We start from the raw sequence: 17,493 nt of genomic DNA, 5'->3' as shown, positions 1-17,493 counted from the left end.
GTCAGTTCTGCAGATTAACATTAAGAGCTACAATAGCACGGAATGAATTTCTTACCACTTGAGGTTTGCATTCCCACAGGTTAATCTTCACATAATTATCAGTCTTATCCTCAGCTTGAGAAGGTAATACTTAGCTCCTGGAATGGAAAGATTGTGAGAATAGACAAAAAGAAGGAACAAGTTCTCACATGTGTGAATGTTTCATCTGACAACATCCAATCCACATAACCTCTCCTTGATGCTCAAACCTGTATACTCACCTTCTAAGAGCCCTTGCACCCACCATTTGCCATCACTGCTTTCTTGTGCCATCTATGCTTATTTGAGAAAAATAATAAAAATAGAAGAGTCTAACCTTACAAGTCAATTGCACATGATAAAACTGATTCTAGTGAGCAATAATTCATATATTAAGATGGTAAAACAATGAGACCTAGCAATCTCTAACATAGAATCCATAAATGCTTCCAGCAAAAGAGCAAATTCCCAATGGGCACCAATGCACTCGCTTCCTTAACTATTTTTTGTTAACCATTGTAACCATTTTTTACGTGTCTTTCATACACAAAGGAAAAAAATCTCACCCTTACTCTTTTAAATATAAAAGGATGCTTTAGACTAAACTAATGTATGCTGGGTCCTTTTACAAACATTAATGCTAGACTACGACTTTTCAAGTCTTTCCCTGAAAGACTTCTGGATACACAAGTGGCTACGACTGACTCAAAATAATCCGGGTGAGACCAGCTAATGAATGACTTTTAGCTTTCAGGGAAGAAAACTTTCAGCTATAAAAACAATGCAGGCATTTCACTTTGGTGTCTCCCAGTTCATTTAGTAAATAGCAATTGCTCTTGATGTTTCTCTATTTTAGGATTCTCATGTTGTGTTCTTTCATTTTAACTCTCGTGGCAGCTGATGGTGGAAGTCCTGGAACAACCACAATTGTGAGAGGCGAAGACCTCCAACCATGGATTACATCTCTCAAGGCCACCTTTTGTGCAGGCTTTAGGCATCTCGTTCCCTCTATAGTTTCTCAATATGGTACACCAAAATGCCCAACACAGTCATCTGGAGCGCAATGTCCAATGACACTGGAGGTTCTCCAATCGGGCTTATCAAAGGCGACCAGCTCGCTTTCCAGACCGATGGTCGGCTGATTCTCACTTCCAACGCTGCTGGAATTGTCTGGGGAACTTCTACAACAACTCTCTCAGTTACAAAAGCTTTACTTCAGGAGAATGGCAACTTAGAGCTGCTAGCAAGCAACGGAGTGCCTGCTTGGCAGTCATTTGACCGCCCCACGGACACCATTCTTCCTGATCAGCAGCTCATTGGAATCACCCAGCTTGTCTCCAATAACCGAAAATATTTCCTTCAGATGGATGGGAGTAAAGTTGCATTCTATTACCAGGGATATTGGCTTGAACCATACTGGAGGATTGAGAATGAAAATCAATCCAATTCTGCCAATTCTGTAGTCAGTCCTCGTCTCAACTTCAGCACTAGTTTCTTTGATGGGAGCGGCAGCTCCTGGAAAAACCCTGTCAAAGTATATGACACAGCACAGAGGTATGCGCTTGATTATCCTAAAGTTGGTCTAACCCGGAGGCTGACCGTGGACGATGATGGCAACTTGAGAATCTACACTCTTGATGAGATTAACAAAAGATGGATCATAACTTGGCAAGCTGTTCTTCTCGAGTGCAACATCTTTGGGAAATGTGGGCGATTCGGGATTTGCACGTACCGGCCGACTGCAACTTGCACCTGTCCTCTGGGATTTCACCCCACAAATGCGTCCGATTCATCACAGGATTGTGCTTACAACACTCCATTGGCCAAGTGTCCCACAGGCCAAAACTCAACAGATCCAAGAAACTTCAAACTGATCCAACTTGTACGCACGGACTTCAAATACAATGACTACAATAGTGACCCGCTGCCAACTCCGTCATCCCAGGAGGATTGTATCCAAAGATGCCTTAGGGAGTGCGAGTGTCTCGGAGCTGCTTTCCAAATGGCTGGCGCTGGAATATGCTGGCTCAAGGGTTTAGATCCCTCGGGTTTATTCAATGGCAAGCAGTCCCTGGACGTGGACAACGTTTTCTTCTTGAAGCTTTCTGCCAAAGATCCAGGACAAAGTCCAGATGCAAACATATACGTGACAAATGCAAATGCCACTGTCGTTCCTGGTTTCCAGTGGCTGGTGATCCATCGGCCATTTTTCAGAGACGCTCCTCGAGTTGCTCTATTCATTACAACACTTGTGTTGGTGGTGTTCCTCTTGGTTGTGGGGCTCTGCTGGACCATAAGCGCTAGAGCACGTAACAACATGATGGATCTCGATTTCAGCAGTGGGCCTGCAAGGTTCACGTATCAGCAGCTGCAAACTTTCACAGACAACTTCTGTGACAAGCTTGGATCGGGAGGATTTGGGACGGTCTACAAGGGGCGGCTTCTAAATGGCACCCTTGTTGCAGTCAAGGAACTGCAAATGGCCATGCAAGCTGATAAACAATTCCAAACTGAAGTGGAGACCCTCGGCAAGATTCACCACATCAACCTCGTCCGGCTGTTGGGGTATTGCTATGAGGACAATCGAAAGCTCCTGGTTTATGAGTACATGCCTAATGGTTCACTAGAGAAGTTACTTTTTTTGGATGATGCAAAGCACTTTTGCAGCTGGGCCAGCCGATTCAGCATTGCTTTGGGGATTGCAAGAGGGATAACATACCTTCATGATGAATGTCAGGAATGCATTCTCCACTGTGATATCAAGCCTCAAAACATCCTGCTTGACGAGAGCTTCTGTCCAAAGGTAGCGGATTTTGGTTTGGCCAAGCTAATGAAACGGGAGAGGGCATTGAGTGTCACAACTGTTCGTGGAACCAGAGGATACCTTGCGCCTGAGTGGATCAGCAACCTTCCAATCACAACCAAAGTGGATGTCTACAGTTTTGGAATGGTTTTGCTCGAGATTATAAGTGGCAGAGAGAAGTACATCATGACGATATCTGCCATAAACTCAGAAAACAGCCGATGGTGTCTCTCGGACTGGGCTTACAACATGTATCAGGCTGGAGATATGGAAAGCATTGTTGACAAGAAGCTTGTTGGGGAGGAAGTGGATTTCGTGCAATTCAAGAGGCTGCTTAAAGTTGCATTGTGGTGCATTCAGCACGATGCACATGCAAGGCCATCAATGGGGAAAGTGGTGCAAATGATGGAGGATACTGTACAATTTCCTGAGCCATCATCTCCAAATTCTTCTTTCTCCATAGGTTTAGATCCTTCTATGGACTACTCAGAAGACACCGTTGGTTCTCTGACAAATGGACGATAAGTAGACGACTCTAAAATAATGTTTTTATTGGTTATTTTGACGTGTTTATCAGTTAATATATTTTTACACATGTTATAAGTATCATTTGAATGTTTATAATCTTAACCTTTCTTTTTTTAACAAAATGTTTTTAATGAAATAAACATACTCTAAAGGTCACTCAGCAAGCAGAAGACTAAAGGATGGATTCTTTCTAGCTGGGAGGAGATGTAGAATTGAGTCATGGTGGTATTGGTAAATGATGTATACAACTGCCTCCAATTCCAATTTCACACCAGCAGCAAACACAAAATCAACCCTAGGAGCCGGAGTTGATGGAACTTCCTCTTTGCAACTAGAGCACCAAGACTAAATGATCAAGTGCTAAAAGAATGAGACTTTTTGGCTCAAGGTGAACCATACAATTCGAATCGTTATCATAATCCATTTCTTTTAAACTGTTTGGGAATTTAGTCATGGGACCAGAATGTGGAAGGGAAGGCTCAATACTTACCAGTGACCATACCGAAATCAAAATATGGACATGTTTAAAGTCCAGAAGCAATACATTTGTTCCACCAGCCGTAGAAAAGTTTCCTACTATCCTTGATTACACTAATCTAATATTATTTGTCAAAGCAAGGGGATGTAGGTACGACGATTAGGTAAGAGGATCGATACCCCCCATCTCCATTTTTTTTTAGTGTTTACCATGCATAATACTCACATAACAAGAGAACGAAATAAAATCTTCAAAATCGATGTATAAACCATGGGCCTGGACCTGGGAGGGCCATGGACTATTGGACTATCAAAAACTCGGCGGAGACAAGCTGGGGAGAGCAAGGCTACATGAGGCTGCAGCATGGAAACCATGACCTCCCACTGGGTCGATGTGGATTGAATGGCTTCGTCTACTTTCCTGTCAAAGAAAAGGTACCACCATCTCCATTACCGCGACTGCCATCTCCGCCACCACCCTCTCCTCGACCACCGCCATCAGCCCCAGTTCCGTGCTCCAGGAGGATTTAGCTTCAGATTTATTTCGTTGATTTCAAACTTTGCGTGCTAAAGCCCAGCTACCAGATTCATAAAGATAAGGTGAGAAAACAAGATTGAAGTTGAGGTCCAAGACTTACTTTGCGATCTTTCACAGGTGTGGTGGCTCCCAAAGTTCTCCAGTCGATGTTGCCAAACATTCGGCGGCCTGCATCCCCATCTGGAACACTTGCGGCATTTGCATTTGCAGCAAGTCCAGGGGATGAGGGGACATTCTTAGACTCGTTGAAGCATATAGGCAACAGACCAAAGGTTTATAGCATTTCACAACGCCCCACGAGACATGGGGGTGAACACTCCATCTTATAAACACTTTGACAGACTTTTGCTGGAGCGAAAATCAGAATTCATGAGGCCTTCAACTGCGGACTGGACCACATTTTGAAAACTCTTTATGGAAGATTAAAGATGGTCTTCCTTCTCTAGCATTTTCCCTTCAGTTTCTTTGTTGCTAGAAGCAGGCCGAAGAAAAAGGTGTCGAGCACGCTTGGCTTCTTCCGGTAGCCTCAACGTTGCCTGGGGAGTGTCTTGGGCGATCCATTCCTTCGTTAGCTCAGTTTGTCACTTCAAATTTCCTATCTTAGCTCGGTTCTGATTGCCGTTTCGCTTTTGATTTGTGTTTGCTCTAGAGGGTAGAATTGAGCGTTTTACAGGTCGCGCGTCGCTATAAGCTTATTTATAATCTCTTTTGGTTTGCTGTTAAGTAAATCAGCTTTGTTGCTTTTATAATGATCCAGATTTTATTATCATTCGTTTTAATGGGTAGGAATTGTTTGCTAAACCACAGGTTGCCACCTCCTGGTTTAGGAGTGTTGTGATGGGAGGTGAAGGCACTCTCGGATGTGCTCAAAAGGGGCATTCTTAACATTTGATATGTGTTTTAAACTCTTGTGTGATTCACTGGTCACTGTACGTTAATAGTGGGCATTTGGCCAATGGTCAGCAATTATCTTCTTATGTTTGCATCATTAACGAGCTTTGGGAAGGGATGTATAATGTTAATATTACTATTGAAAAACTAGTGTCATATAATCATAGTAATAAATCAGTCACGCTCAATAGTTATTTTATAAAAAGGGAGGAATATTCTTGGTATTTAGAGTAGAATATCCAAACACATTAGAATATCATTTCAGTATTTTTTATGAATACGAAAATTTTAATTTATTGTTTTAAATAAAAACTAAAAAAAAAACCAAGAAAACCAGTTACCATACCAGAATCTTCAAGAAACCTAGCCAGCAAAGAATCACCCAGCAAGAACCCATTCTCGTACCCATGAGGCTCGCGTAAAACCATGGTGTTCCGAAATGTTGCCCCAAAATCCCAGACTGTGAAAAGGAGGACAAGCCATCCTCTAATGTAAAGACCAAGGATACAGTCATGTGAAGAAGTAACCCCAATGGACCAAAGGACTTAGTGGTCGGGTTTGGAGGCCTTGATCCAATGGCAGTGTTGGTGAACACGGCCATGGACAAAAGGGGACTTGGTGGGGACTGGAAAAGGGATATTGGGGAAAGTTAATCCCCCTGGCACTTTATGTATCACTCTCAATGCAAAAAAAGCAATCCGAAGAACTGTGGTTAATAAGCCAAAATAATAAGAATGATATAAATTCTTTTGCTATGAACAGCTTCTATACAAGCTTGTCACGAAAGCATAGCCAGCCGGATCATTTCCTTGCGATGCTTCCATAAGCGATTGAAACGCAAACTCTCCGACCGCCACATTCTTCCACTTGAGACAAGCCGCGAGGAGACTCCTCCAAGTCACCACAGTAGCTCTCATAGGCATGCTTTCCAGCACCGCCACCGCTTGCTCCATCTCGTTTGCTCGCGCGAGAAGATCCACCACGCAGTGGTAGTGCTCGATCCCTGGGATCACTCCAAACTCCTCCATGGCATGGAAGTATCTCTTGCAATGGAGGACGAGACCGGCGTGGTTGCAAGCCGTGAGAAGGCTGAGAAAGGTGGCACCGTCGGGATGGAAACGCTGCTCGTCCTGAAGAGCGCGGAAGATCTGGAAGACCATCTTGGAGTTTCCCTGTCGAGAGAATCCAGCCATGAGTGAGTTCCAGGAGACGACGTCGAGCTTCGGAGGCTGGAATGAATCAAAGACGAGCTGGGCGTCGATCATGCTGCTACACTCTCCAAAGGCGTGGATGAGAGAGCTCACGACGGTGTTGCTTGCTGCGTCGCCGTGATCGTGATCGTCGTCGTCGTCGTCGATGGTAGCGCGTCTAAAAACTTGAGCTTGGATCGACTTGGTGGCTCGCAGATCCGCCAAGCTCGAGCAGGCCTTGAGAGCCGCGAGGAGGAGAGAAGTTATCCTCTGCCTCTGGAGATCCTCGAAGGCTTTGATCGTCTCAAACAGCAGCAATGCTTTCTCACTTTCGTGATTCTCGACGTATCCCAGCATCATCACTGTCCAGGAAACCTGAGAAATGTGCTCCTTTCTCTTCCAGAAAACCCGCTCGGCGTCGACCATACTTCCGCATTTGGCGTAGCAGGCCACCAGTGTGTTCGTCACGTATCGGCCAAGAGCAAGCTCCCCAGCTTGAGAGTGGATCGCCAAGCATCTCTCCAAGTTCACCATCTTCACCACCTTTCCATCGACTTGCCGGGGCTTCTCTTTTGCTGCGAGCTTGGAGCAAGCCTTCAGCACGGCAACTAAAGTGTGAGCATCGGGTGAAACCTCTCCATCCTGCTGCATCGCCGAGAAGAGCTCAAAACTCTTCTCCGCATCGCCGTTTTCCGCGTAGCCGAGAATGAGCGCGTTCCAAGAAACGGGGCTGCGAGAGCTGGCCCGGTCGAAAGCTCGCTGCGAGTCTGCCATGCTTCCGAGCTTGGAGTACATGTCGATGAAGCTGGTTGCGACGAACACGTCCAAGTCGAGGCCGAGTATCACAGCCCGAGAGTGAACAGCCATCCCGAGCTCCAACACTTTCGATGTTGCCGTGAAATCTATGTTGCCTTTGTCGGAGTTTTCGGTCGCGATGGTCGTGCAAGCTCTCACTGCTGCGACGAAAGTCCGTGTGCTCGGCTCGAACGGCATGCTCGAGAAGAGCTCGAGAGCTCTTCTTCCTTTCCCATTGTCCGCATAGCTCAGTATCAAAGCGTTCCAAGACACCAGAGTCTGATCGCAGGGAGCCTCGTGAAAAACTTTATTGGCATCCTCCAAACTTCCACTCTTCCCGTACGAATCCACGAGGGTGTTGGTCAGGAGAACGTTGGAATCGAGTCCCAGTTTCACTGCCTCGCTGTGAAGAGCCATAACTTTCTCCAAGAGCAAAAACTTTCTTCCACGATCGAGATGATCTTCCTGTTGCTCCGAGACTCTCACACAGGCTTTGAGCGCTGCTATGAAAGTTTGTGCGTTTGGAACACGCGCAACCTGCAGCATCCAGTGAAAAAGTTCAAGTGCAAACTCTCCATCACCACTCTCGACATACCCGAGCATCAAAACGTTCCAAGAGCCAACTTCGCAGCGATTTTTGATGTTCTCAAAAACTCTGAATGCGCTGTCCATGCTCCCAGATCTAGAATACATCTCAACCAATGCCGCCGCCACGAACAAGTTGAGCTCCAGGCCCAGCTCCAAAGCTCTCGAGTGAATTTCCATTCCTGTCCATGCTAAACAATCCCGAGAGCGCGAGCTCGACTTGGCCTTGAGGCATGCCACCAAAGTCCGGGAGTTTACGTCACAGCCCTCGAGCTGCATCAGTGTGAAGAGCTCAAAAACCCGATCAAAATGCCCGTTGTCGGCAAATGCCAGTAGCATGGTGTTCCACGAGGCTGTGCTGCGTTGTGCCATCCTCTCAAAAAGTCTTTGGGCTTCCAGCAATGAGGCACACTTGGCATACATGTTGACGAGCGAGTTTGCGACATAGATGTTTGAGTCCCGGCCGGTGTTGATGGCTAGCGCATGAATGAGTTTCCCGGCAGTAAGATCTCTGGCCTGTGTCGATTGCTTCAGTGCGGCTAGCAACGTCGAGATGCTGCTAGAATGCTGCTGCTGTAAATAACACATTTGGAACTTTCTGGCCACCGGATTAGAAACAAAAAAGCCACCATGAAACAAAGCTTACTGAAGAAACCAAGTGATTCCCAGAAAACTGTTACCTCCCGTCGCTTTAATTTACATAGGCAATGACCTCTATGTACAGTATTCGCGATGCAAAACTTATAAAGAATATATATATATCATTCTGCAGAACAGACGATCGAAATTCAACAGTAAGATTGAATTTCACTTGGAAAGCAAACCTTCTCCTGTTGGAGGTAGCAAGTCGGTACTTGGTAGCAAGGTGGACGGGACTATTTCACCCCGGATGAAAGCAGCAAGTTCTATCGGAGCAACCACCAAATTCAACCATTTTTGTAACACTTCGCCTTCCACCTTCTCTTCCGCTGCCAGAAAAACGACGTAAAACCTGTTGGTAGCGAAAAGATTAAGGTACCTTCAAGCTGCGCTCCAAGTCCTTCAAGAACATTCGGATTCGATCGAATCACCAACAAAGCCATACCAAGTGCCGATTGAAGTAAAGACCTGACTTCTCGTTGCACCAGGTCCACCATGTGTCCCTGTAGAACACAAGTTAGCAAACGAAAGAAAAACAAAATTTTCACAAATCTTACTTGGTCTTTGGCCCAAGGAAAAGCCGAACCCGAGTCATCAAGACCACCACCGGACAACGTTGCAAGTGAGATCGGACCAATGGAAGGATGGAGGCCATATTCAGCAATCGCCTTATATGCCACGTCTGTCGCTCGTTTGATATCATCTAGTGCTCCAGTTGAGACTCTGCCCGAGTAAACAACCTCCTCGGCTGCGCGGCCGCCTAGCAAAGTCACCAGACGGCCCCGTAGCTCGTCCACAAACAACAAGTATCGGTCCTCAGACGTTGGTGGTATGTATGTGAAGCCAAGAGTTCCTCCTGTCCTCGGAAGAATGCTTAGCTTCTACAAAACGAGAAACAAAAGCTATAGCTAAGCCCGCTCCAATAACTTCAGAACATACCTCTACTCTTGTTTGCCCGGGAAGTAGATTTGCGACTGCTGTTCCTACAACTGCGTGCCCGGCCTCGTGTCTAGCAACCACGCCCTTCTCACTGCCGTGAAGCATAGAACGTTTCTTCTCTATGCCCTGCGAGCGTGCTAACCACACGTTATCACGGAAGAATGATCTCAATTGAGAAAGTTCTTACCGCCACAGCACGCTCAACAGCACGCGAAAACTCCACTTTCCCGACTTCAAGCTTATTTTCTCTACCAGCTAGTAGAGCAGCCTCGTTTACAAGGTTTGCAAGATCCGCTCTGCGTATACAGGGTCGTAAGCCAAAATATTTGCAATCCACACTCTTACCCCGTAAAACCCGAGGTAGCCCCGGCAACAACATTCAGGTTGACATCCTTCGAAAGAGGCAAGCCCTTCTTTGTAACGTGCACGTTTAAAATCTCTTCCCTTCCTTGCCGATCGGGTGGTTCCACCTGGAGACAGTGTAAAAGACAATTCCTTGCAAAAACTTAATTTTCTCACCATAACAATCCGATCAAATCGTCCGGGTCGCCTCAGGGCGGGGTCTAGAACATCTGCTCGATTCGTAGCTCCAATCACGATAACAGTTGATGCGGACTCGAAGCCGTCTAATTCCTGTATAAAACAAGAGGTAAGTTATCACAAAAGATGGCTATTCCAGCGCTGACCGTCAGGAGCTGATTCAATGTCTGCTCGCGCTCGTCATTGCTGACACTACGCAGCCGGCCATCTCGTCCTTTAGCAACCGCATCAATCTAGAAAGAGCAATAAAAACGGATAGAGATGGGTTTGCGTTTGCATGAGTACCTCATCAATGAAGACGATAGAAGGTGCATTCTTCTTGGCCCTTGCAAATAGCTCACGAACTCTGGAAGCACCCATGCCGACGTAGAGCTCGACAAACTCACTCGCTGAGCAGCTTATGAATGGAACGCTTGCTTCTCCTGCCACGGCCTTAGCCAGTAGAGTTTTGCCTGTTCCAGGAGGACCAACCTGTGCCATGCAGCCTTCAGATTTCACCATCGCACGCCCTCAAAGTAAATCACTTACTAGCAACACTCCTCGAGGTGGCCGGGCACCCAGTCTTGCGTAGCGCTCCGGAGACCGCAGAAACTCCTACAATCGGTTGTGAGTGTCAAATGCTTTTCGTAAGACGGAAGCACGTACCACTATTTCTTCGAGCTCTTCCTTGGCTTCATCAACCCCTGCAACGTCTGCAAACATAATAGGACCCTCTCGATCGCGGTCTTTGCTGTCCTTTTTGTTTCGCAAGCGTCCAGTCGTCCGCTAAACACGGCATAAGTCATGAAAAAGGAACACTATCAAACTGGAAAACTGCTTTGCTTTACCTGTGGAAACTTTATGGGAAATCTGGCAAGTAGTCCGGCAACAAGTCCGATATACAACAAACCAATCTGCCAAAAATGATAAGATAACGGACAAAAGAAAACGAAACAACCATCTTACCGAGAAAGAACTTATAGCACCAAAAGACCGCTTATCGGGAGCACCAAACTCCACACCATTCTCGATCATCTTTTGGTAGGGAGTCACGATATCACTCGGCCTTGTGGTTGTGTAGAGGAACTTCTTGGATGGAGGAGAGGCAGCAGCAGCAGCAGCTATGACAATGGCGTCCTCGGGTGACGAAGAAGAAGAAGAACTCTTCGTCTCGGAGTTGGAGTTTGCTGCTGCTGCTGCTGCTGCTGTTCTCCTCGCCGTCTCGGCCGCCAGCCTCGCTCTCTTCCTCAGCGAGAAAGTAAAGTGGACGCCATCCACTTCCACGTTTTCCACCTCGTTCCTCTCAATCCTATGGAGAAACTCGCTAAAGGCAACGCTGACATAGTGGACGTTTGCTTCCGCGCCAGCCGATGGAGCTCCAGGCGAGCCCGGGAATGGAAGTCCCGGCCTCAAGAAGCGCATGAGCATGAGCACCACCCCGAGCTGGAGCAGCAAAGCTCCAATCTCATGAGCCTGGGTGGCGGCACCCTTGGAGCCCCAGCTCCACAGATTCCACGCCCACTTCGGCCGCCTCCACCATCCCTGCTGCGATCGATGGTGAGACGGCGGCTGCGAATCCTGGCCGCCGCCTCTTCCCGACGTGCTAGTGCTTGTGCCGCCGCCGCCGCCGCTGCTATCGTCGTCGCCATTGTGCTCCTCGCTTGGCGACGAGCCCTCCGAGGCGAAATTGGAGGCGAAATCTCTTGTTCTCCGGGGATGGAGCAGGGATTTCTTCACCAGCAGCCATTGCTGCTTCCTCCGGAGGCCTAGTTGGTGCCCTGGATTGGAGAATCGCCGGCCAGTGAGCGAGAGGTGAATCTGGAGGCCAACCTGTGGCGAGAAATAAGAAGATGCACACCTGAGCGACGAGGAGGAGGAGGAAGAGGAGGATTGGTGATGGAGAAAGAGTGCCGCGCACCAGGAGCAAGCGTTCATCGTCGCAAATCACCGCGCCCTACCACATTTTAGGGCTCCTCTGGTCTAAAACCTAAGCATGCTTACAAAATCAAAATTGGGGTACATTGTGATTTCTATCATTAATGATTCGTGATATTATAAACACTTCTAGCTAAAACACTGTTGTACTTCTTGGACTCACAAATTTAGATGAAAGAGGCTATGAGAAGATGATAGAGAAGAAGTGTGGATGCTTTGCCGTTAATCACAGATTTGGAAGGAAAGATGTTCTCTTGAACAAAAAAGATTCGTGAGATCATCTTTTATGCCAAAAATATATTTCCCTGTAAGACACTTTCACTAAGTTGGGCATTTGCCAGCAGACTTTCCAAGTACTTTTTTCTCTTTGGATGTGGTGGTGACCTATAACAGGTTTTGCAAGGTTTCCAACATGATGAGGCTGAGAGGCTACTTGAAGATATGGTTTGGAAGTGGGTGTGCTCCAATGGTGATAACTTACATAATGCTCATTGACAAATTCACCAAAATAGACAGGTTAGTGGATGTATACTAGGTTATTGAGGACTTATCGTTGAGGACATATGTATTGGGTGATATTGGGTGAGGAAGTAACAAGGAGAAATCAAGAAAATAAAGGAAGAAACAATGTGGAAGAATAAAAGAAACCTTGGAAAAGGAGGAACAAAAGCTAGATAAAGAATGAGAGTCAGAACTGATTAATGTGTTAGTAAAAGAGAATACTAGAAATTATGAAGAAATAATGTGATAAGAAGGTGGCTCAGTCTAAGACAAAACAAATATTCTAGAAAGAGGAAAAAGCAGATGAAAGAGAATTAGATGATAGATTTAAGAACACTTTATATCATATAAAACTTCAAACTCACCCTCAAAACTATTGAACTCCTTACTAATTTAAGGAATTCATTTGAGCTCAAATATTGCTGGAAAGGATAAAGAGAGGTTGTCACTCTATCAATGGGGTATTAAGTTGCTTGAGGAGAGAGGAAGAATGTGTGTGATTTCATAAGATTAGAGAAGAGAACAGCAAGAGCATAACTAGTTGAATTTAAATTATATCTATCTCAAATGTATGTTCAAAATTTCAAGTAGAGATACCCAGTAGCAAGTAGATGATAGCAAGGCTGCTAACAAGATAAATAGAGTCTAAACCTTATTAAATCTACCACCATATAGTTCTTTAAGTATGTTGCAAATGTTCATAACTCCTAGACAAAAGTTTCCTCACACAAAAATTTAAGAAACTTTATTTACTAAAAACTTACCCCAACCAAGGAAAGATGGAATTATATTCTTAGCTCACAAAATTCAATTGGATTTGCAAGTAGGGTCTCTACTAGAATTGAGATTAGGATTGCCATGTAGATTCTATTGCATATGATTCAAAGAAAAGAAAATAAAGATTACTTTATGAAATTGCTTATAGGCTATAATTAAAACTCTTTAAAACACTTTAAAGTTCACTCCTTTAAATGCTTTTAAACACTGTTAATTGCTCTAACCTTAAAGACACAACCTTAATAGACACATTACAAGCTCAACAAGCAAGTATATAGAGGTTTAACTTCTAATCCAGAAATTAGATCTCTCATCTAATGCAAGCTCAACTTTCCAAAGGCAATTCTATCCCTAATTGACAAGCCCAACTACATTATGAGACATAACCTAACCCTTCCTTATTGTTGCCCTCTTTTTTATAGCTGACTTTCTTGCTGATTTCCTCTAGATCCTTGTTATCCTTCAGTGTAAATTCCTTCCACAACTTTTAAGAAATATCCATACATCTCTATGTCATACTCTAAATATCAAAACATAACTTTAATATAGTGGCATAAGAGGTCCATAAAGTAAAAACACTTACAATGCTTAAAGAAAAGACCAAAACTACACCCCACCAACTCATTTGAGCCCTCCTTTGCTCCAACCCTCAACTGGATCTTCATTATCCTTTAACTTTGTAAGACTCATTGTTCATTATTTTTAACTACACATTCCCCATGTCATCATACTCACTAGTTCTTCAAATATGGCCACTTCCCATAAATTGTAGTATATCATCATCATCATCACTCCAAAAAATACTCTCTTCCCCTAACTCTTGAAAGAACTTCCTTTTGAAGAGAATTTGCCACATTTGATTTTCACCATTTATTACCTGGACTCTTCATTCTTATTTGATTTTGATGCATATGTGTAACGCATGTGATTATAGGATGAGATTTAGATATATTATCACCGTGGATCCTTGGAACTTTGGGGGGATAAATAGGGATAAAATAGCTATTAAAGGCTCTCTCATTAAATAATTACCCCTTTTTCAGTTGGATTAAGGGGAGAGAGATAAAGTGTGCTGCATGTGGTATCAGAGCAAATGGCATGGGTTTGATTTCCATTGATTAGTGGCTACTTAAAAATATAATATACCTTACGTATTGGGCATCCATGCGTATGTCCTTCCTCTTGTGTGGAGTATCTATGGATTGCGGTATGGGTGGATGATTAGTTGCCTCACATGGAATAGCTAGTCTATACAATGGACTGTAGTACGTGTGGAGTATCTATGGATGAAGGTATCCATTGTGGGACTACGGTATGGGTGGATAATTAGTTGCCTCACATAAAATAGCTATATCCACTGTGGGACTGCGGTATGGGTGGATGATTAGTTGCCTCACATGGAATAACTAGTCTATATAATAGACTGCGGTACAGGTGGATGACTAGTTGCCTCATATAGAATAGCTATATCCACTGTGGGATTGCGGTATGGGTAGATGACTAATTGCCTCACATGGAATAACTTTCAAATAGCCTTGGCTTCACTAATCCCCTCTTTTGCCACTTGAAAGAACATTTGTAATAATTTATCAACCCATGCCTTCACTGTAGCAATACATTGTAAAAAAATTGTCATGCCATGGAATCAACTTCATCTAGGTCTTAGTTTAGAATATGAGTCACATGCAATAGATTTGCCTGATAGACTTGCACAGGTTTGTTAAGTTTGTACTTCCTGCACTTGTTGGTGGGATTGCCAAGCTGCAATAACTACCTACACCAAGTCACTACCTCTTTTCAAGTTTTCATATAATCCTTGCTCCTTTGGGAAACAAACTAATGTTATGCTTCTCTATCTACAATGCATTTATTATTTCCTCTCCCTTTACCTTTTTGTTCCAAGCAGCACATTCAAAAGGTCTAAGTAAATGTCAAAGTCCTCCCCAAGTTTGTAGGTGGGGTATTTTATACTTTCCCTTTGGGTGTCCCAGCCTAGCAGCATGTGCCACTTCACTAAGTCACCTGGAAAATTGAGGATCACACATCAAATCTAGAAGCTTCTTCCTGATCCTATCACCTTCTTGGCTATGTCAAGAACTTTACCATCCTCAAGTTGCAAGACATCGTTAGTCAGATCCTGCTCATGATCATGAGTAGAGGTCCTTTCTTTGCCACTGTTTGCCACCATAAAACTGCTTAAGAAGCCTGCATTTCAATGTGAGAACAATAGGGTGTTAACAACTCCAACTACTGTACATTAACCAGTCTTTAGACAGCAAACAAGCATTCCATCTTTGGTTGATTGAATCAAGCTACCACAGCTTAAAACAAAACAACACCACATAGTCTTGTCCCATGAAACTACCACAGCTTCAAATGAAAATTATGTGACATTCCAAGTCACTCAAACAGCCACCACAACAATCTAGAATGACTAATGGACCCAGCTTATTCATAATGGTACTCCCATCTCCACCAAAGAATGGGCATATGCTTAAATGAGGTCCATGATCATATTTCAAATGAAAACATTTATATTGCTGAAGGGGAGTGAGAAAGGGCTAAAGTGAGTGGATAAGACTCATTGCACCTCACTTGTGAGACGAAAAAGACCCTTGAATTTTGTTTAGGCCCACAAGCATTAAATGAGAGTAAGGAATAGGTCCAATTCCATTGTTCCACGAGTTGCAATGTTGACCATTAAACATTTGTTGTGTTGTCCTTATCATCATCATGGACCGCCAATTGCTACAGTATACACTGTAGGAATTGCAACTTGTTAACATCAACACAGGAAAAAAAAAAACATTTTTCACATATATAAGTATTCAAAGGTCTCATGGTTGTTGTGCATCCCTTCCTTCTTCTTCTACTGTTCTGGTACTATGGCGCAGTCTACGGTCTCTATTGACAATGCAAAGCTGCAAGATGAAGGCGCTGGTGAGTGATAGCTTTTGAACTTGCTGAATAAGCTCATAATTTCGTTTGTGCGTTTAGATCAATATGTGCAAGCAGTGGGGCTAAAAGGTCTGTTTCGTTCATTCATTTATACATGATCTCACAACACCATGAGATTTTTTGGACTGTTTTCATTCATAGATATGTTTCTGTATTGCAGGAGGGTCTATTACAGAAGGGACTACAAAGGACAAGAAGGACATCCAGCATTTGCTGGAGTATTGGCACGATGATATCCTAGATGACACCAGGCTTCCACAGGTATATAAGGATTTCCTATATTACATTGTTGCCATTGTTATTCTATCAGAGAACTCTACTTGGTCCGTTCAAGAAGAAAGATGGCTTCTACAAGGATGGATGGAGGCTTGACAGTCAAAGTAATGGGCCCTTTGTGAAGTTCCCTAAAGAAGATCCCAACACTAAGTACCAGAATTTTGCCATCCAGTGGGAAAAGTCAGTCTTTTCATGTGTGGTTGCTCCGCTCGGCCAAAACCCCCGACCTGCCAACGCTCTTATCATAGAAGCATATAATAATAGCCAGAAGGAGTTAAAGGTGGCTGTTATCAAGAGGAAGTCTGGAAACACTTGGGAGATTGTGATGGAAAAGTAATCTCCCATGTTAATTATGTTTGTACTATATTATTATGCTTGCTCTGTTTCATTCGCAGCTCTCTGCTTTGTCAACTTTTTCGACTCCATAGCCACCAAGAATCTCCTGTGCTCTTGGCTGCAACAAGGAGACTCCAACCGTGATGAGCTTGATGGGAGACAGAGGATGATATAACGTTTCTCTCAGTTCTAGCTTTCTCTTATCGGTTGAGAGCATTACCATTCACTGCATGATCAATTATGATTTACATGTTTGGTTTGCCCATCCATCTAAGGATGATATTCATTTGAGAGTTTCGAAATCATTTATATAACCTTTGCAAAACTTTTTCAAAATCCATTTGTGAACTTTGAATTTCAATCCTGCAGTAAACCAAAATCAGGAAAAACTTTTTTAAAGTAAACCACAGCTAATCTGCAATGCCATGGTGAAGAGTATGCCATATGGAGCCACTCCAATCACCTGGAACACACTACTGGCGACCTTATAAGTCCTGGCAGTATCGTGAAGGGACTCCCAGAGACCATGAAAGCTGCCCAGTGGCTCACGTCGTAAAGCTTCCGGCTTACCATCATTGGCCTTGATCATCTCCACAGCAGTCTCCCTGAGAGCTCTCGCAATATCCATTCCTTGGACCAGATTTCTGTATATCTTCTCCATGCGCACCTGAGTGGACTCTCGGGAGCACAAAATCCTTTGTTGCATCACCCTCTCGGATCAAGGCTGTGTGCGTTGGCACTCTTTAGAAGGGATTCGACCCCTTGGCATAGTATAGATCTCTGGTGGA

General features: G+C 44.3%; 4 protein-coding genes across 4 annotated transcripts; 2 read left to right on the top strand and 2 right to left on the bottom strand.

Annotated features, from left to right (window-relative positions):
- The first annotated feature begins 1,054 nt into the window (after positions 1-1,054).
- Positions 1,055-3,412, top strand: LOC112344982 (G-type lectin S-receptor-like serine/threonine-protein kinase At1g34300). The gene has a single exon (XM_024670739.1). It carries the CDS (start codon positions 1,055-1,057, stop codon positions 3,344-3,346), a length of 2,292 nt encoding a protein of 763 aa, XP_024526507.1. The 3' UTR covers positions 3,347-3,412.
- A 2,595-nt stretch (positions 3,413-6,007) lies between these two features.
- LOC112344981 (pentatricopeptide repeat-containing protein At2g33680-like) lies at positions 6,008-8,413 on the bottom strand. Its single transcript, XM_024670738.1, has one exon. The coding sequence runs from the start codon at positions 8,411-8,413 to the stop codon at positions 6,008-6,010; it is 2,406 nt and encodes an 801-aa protein (XP_024526506.1).
- A 74-nt stretch (positions 8,414-8,487) lies between these two features.
- Positions 8,488-11,902, bottom strand: LOC9636015 (ATP-dependent zinc metalloprotease FTSH 9, chloroplastic). The gene is made up of 14 exons (XM_002965555.2): positions 10,889-11,902; positions 10,771-10,836; positions 10,589-10,708; positions 10,472-10,537; positions 10,229-10,414; positions 10,090-10,176; positions 9,923-10,036; positions 9,749-9,873; positions 9,591-9,699; positions 9,404-9,529; positions 9,022-9,345; positions 8,844-8,967; positions 8,650-8,793; positions 8,488-8,591 (listed from the first exon to the last, which is right to left on the bottom strand). The coding sequence occupies exons 1-14, from the start codon at positions 11,855-11,857 to the stop codon at positions 8,587-8,589; spliced, it is 2,565 nt and encodes an 854-aa protein (XP_002965601.2). The 5' UTR covers positions 11,858-11,902; the 3' UTR covers positions 8,488-8,586.
- A 4,084-nt stretch (positions 11,903-15,986) lies between these two features.
- Positions 15,987-16,767, top strand: LOC9634653. Its single transcript, XM_002965901.2, has 4 exons — positions 15,987-16,075; positions 16,133-16,162; positions 16,254-16,354; positions 16,404-16,767. Exons 1-4 carry the CDS (start codon positions 16,021-16,023, stop codon positions 16,704-16,706), a joined length of 489 nt encoding a protein of 162 aa, XP_002965947.1. The 5' UTR covers positions 15,987-16,020; the 3' UTR covers positions 16,707-16,767.
- Positions 16,768-17,493: the final 726 nt, after the last annotated feature.

Source organism: Selaginella moellendorffii, unplaced genomic scaffold (genome assembly GCF_000143415.4).
Source record: "Selaginella moellendorffii unplaced genomic scaffold, v1.0 SELMOscaffold_6, whole genome shotgun sequence".
NCBI classification, from domain to species: domain Eukaryota; kingdom Viridiplantae; phylum Streptophyta; class Lycopodiopsida; order Selaginellales; family Selaginellaceae; genus Selaginella; species Selaginella moellendorffii.
Note: the sequence above shows the minus strand (reverse complement) of the source record. Positions and strands in the feature narration are given on the sequence as shown.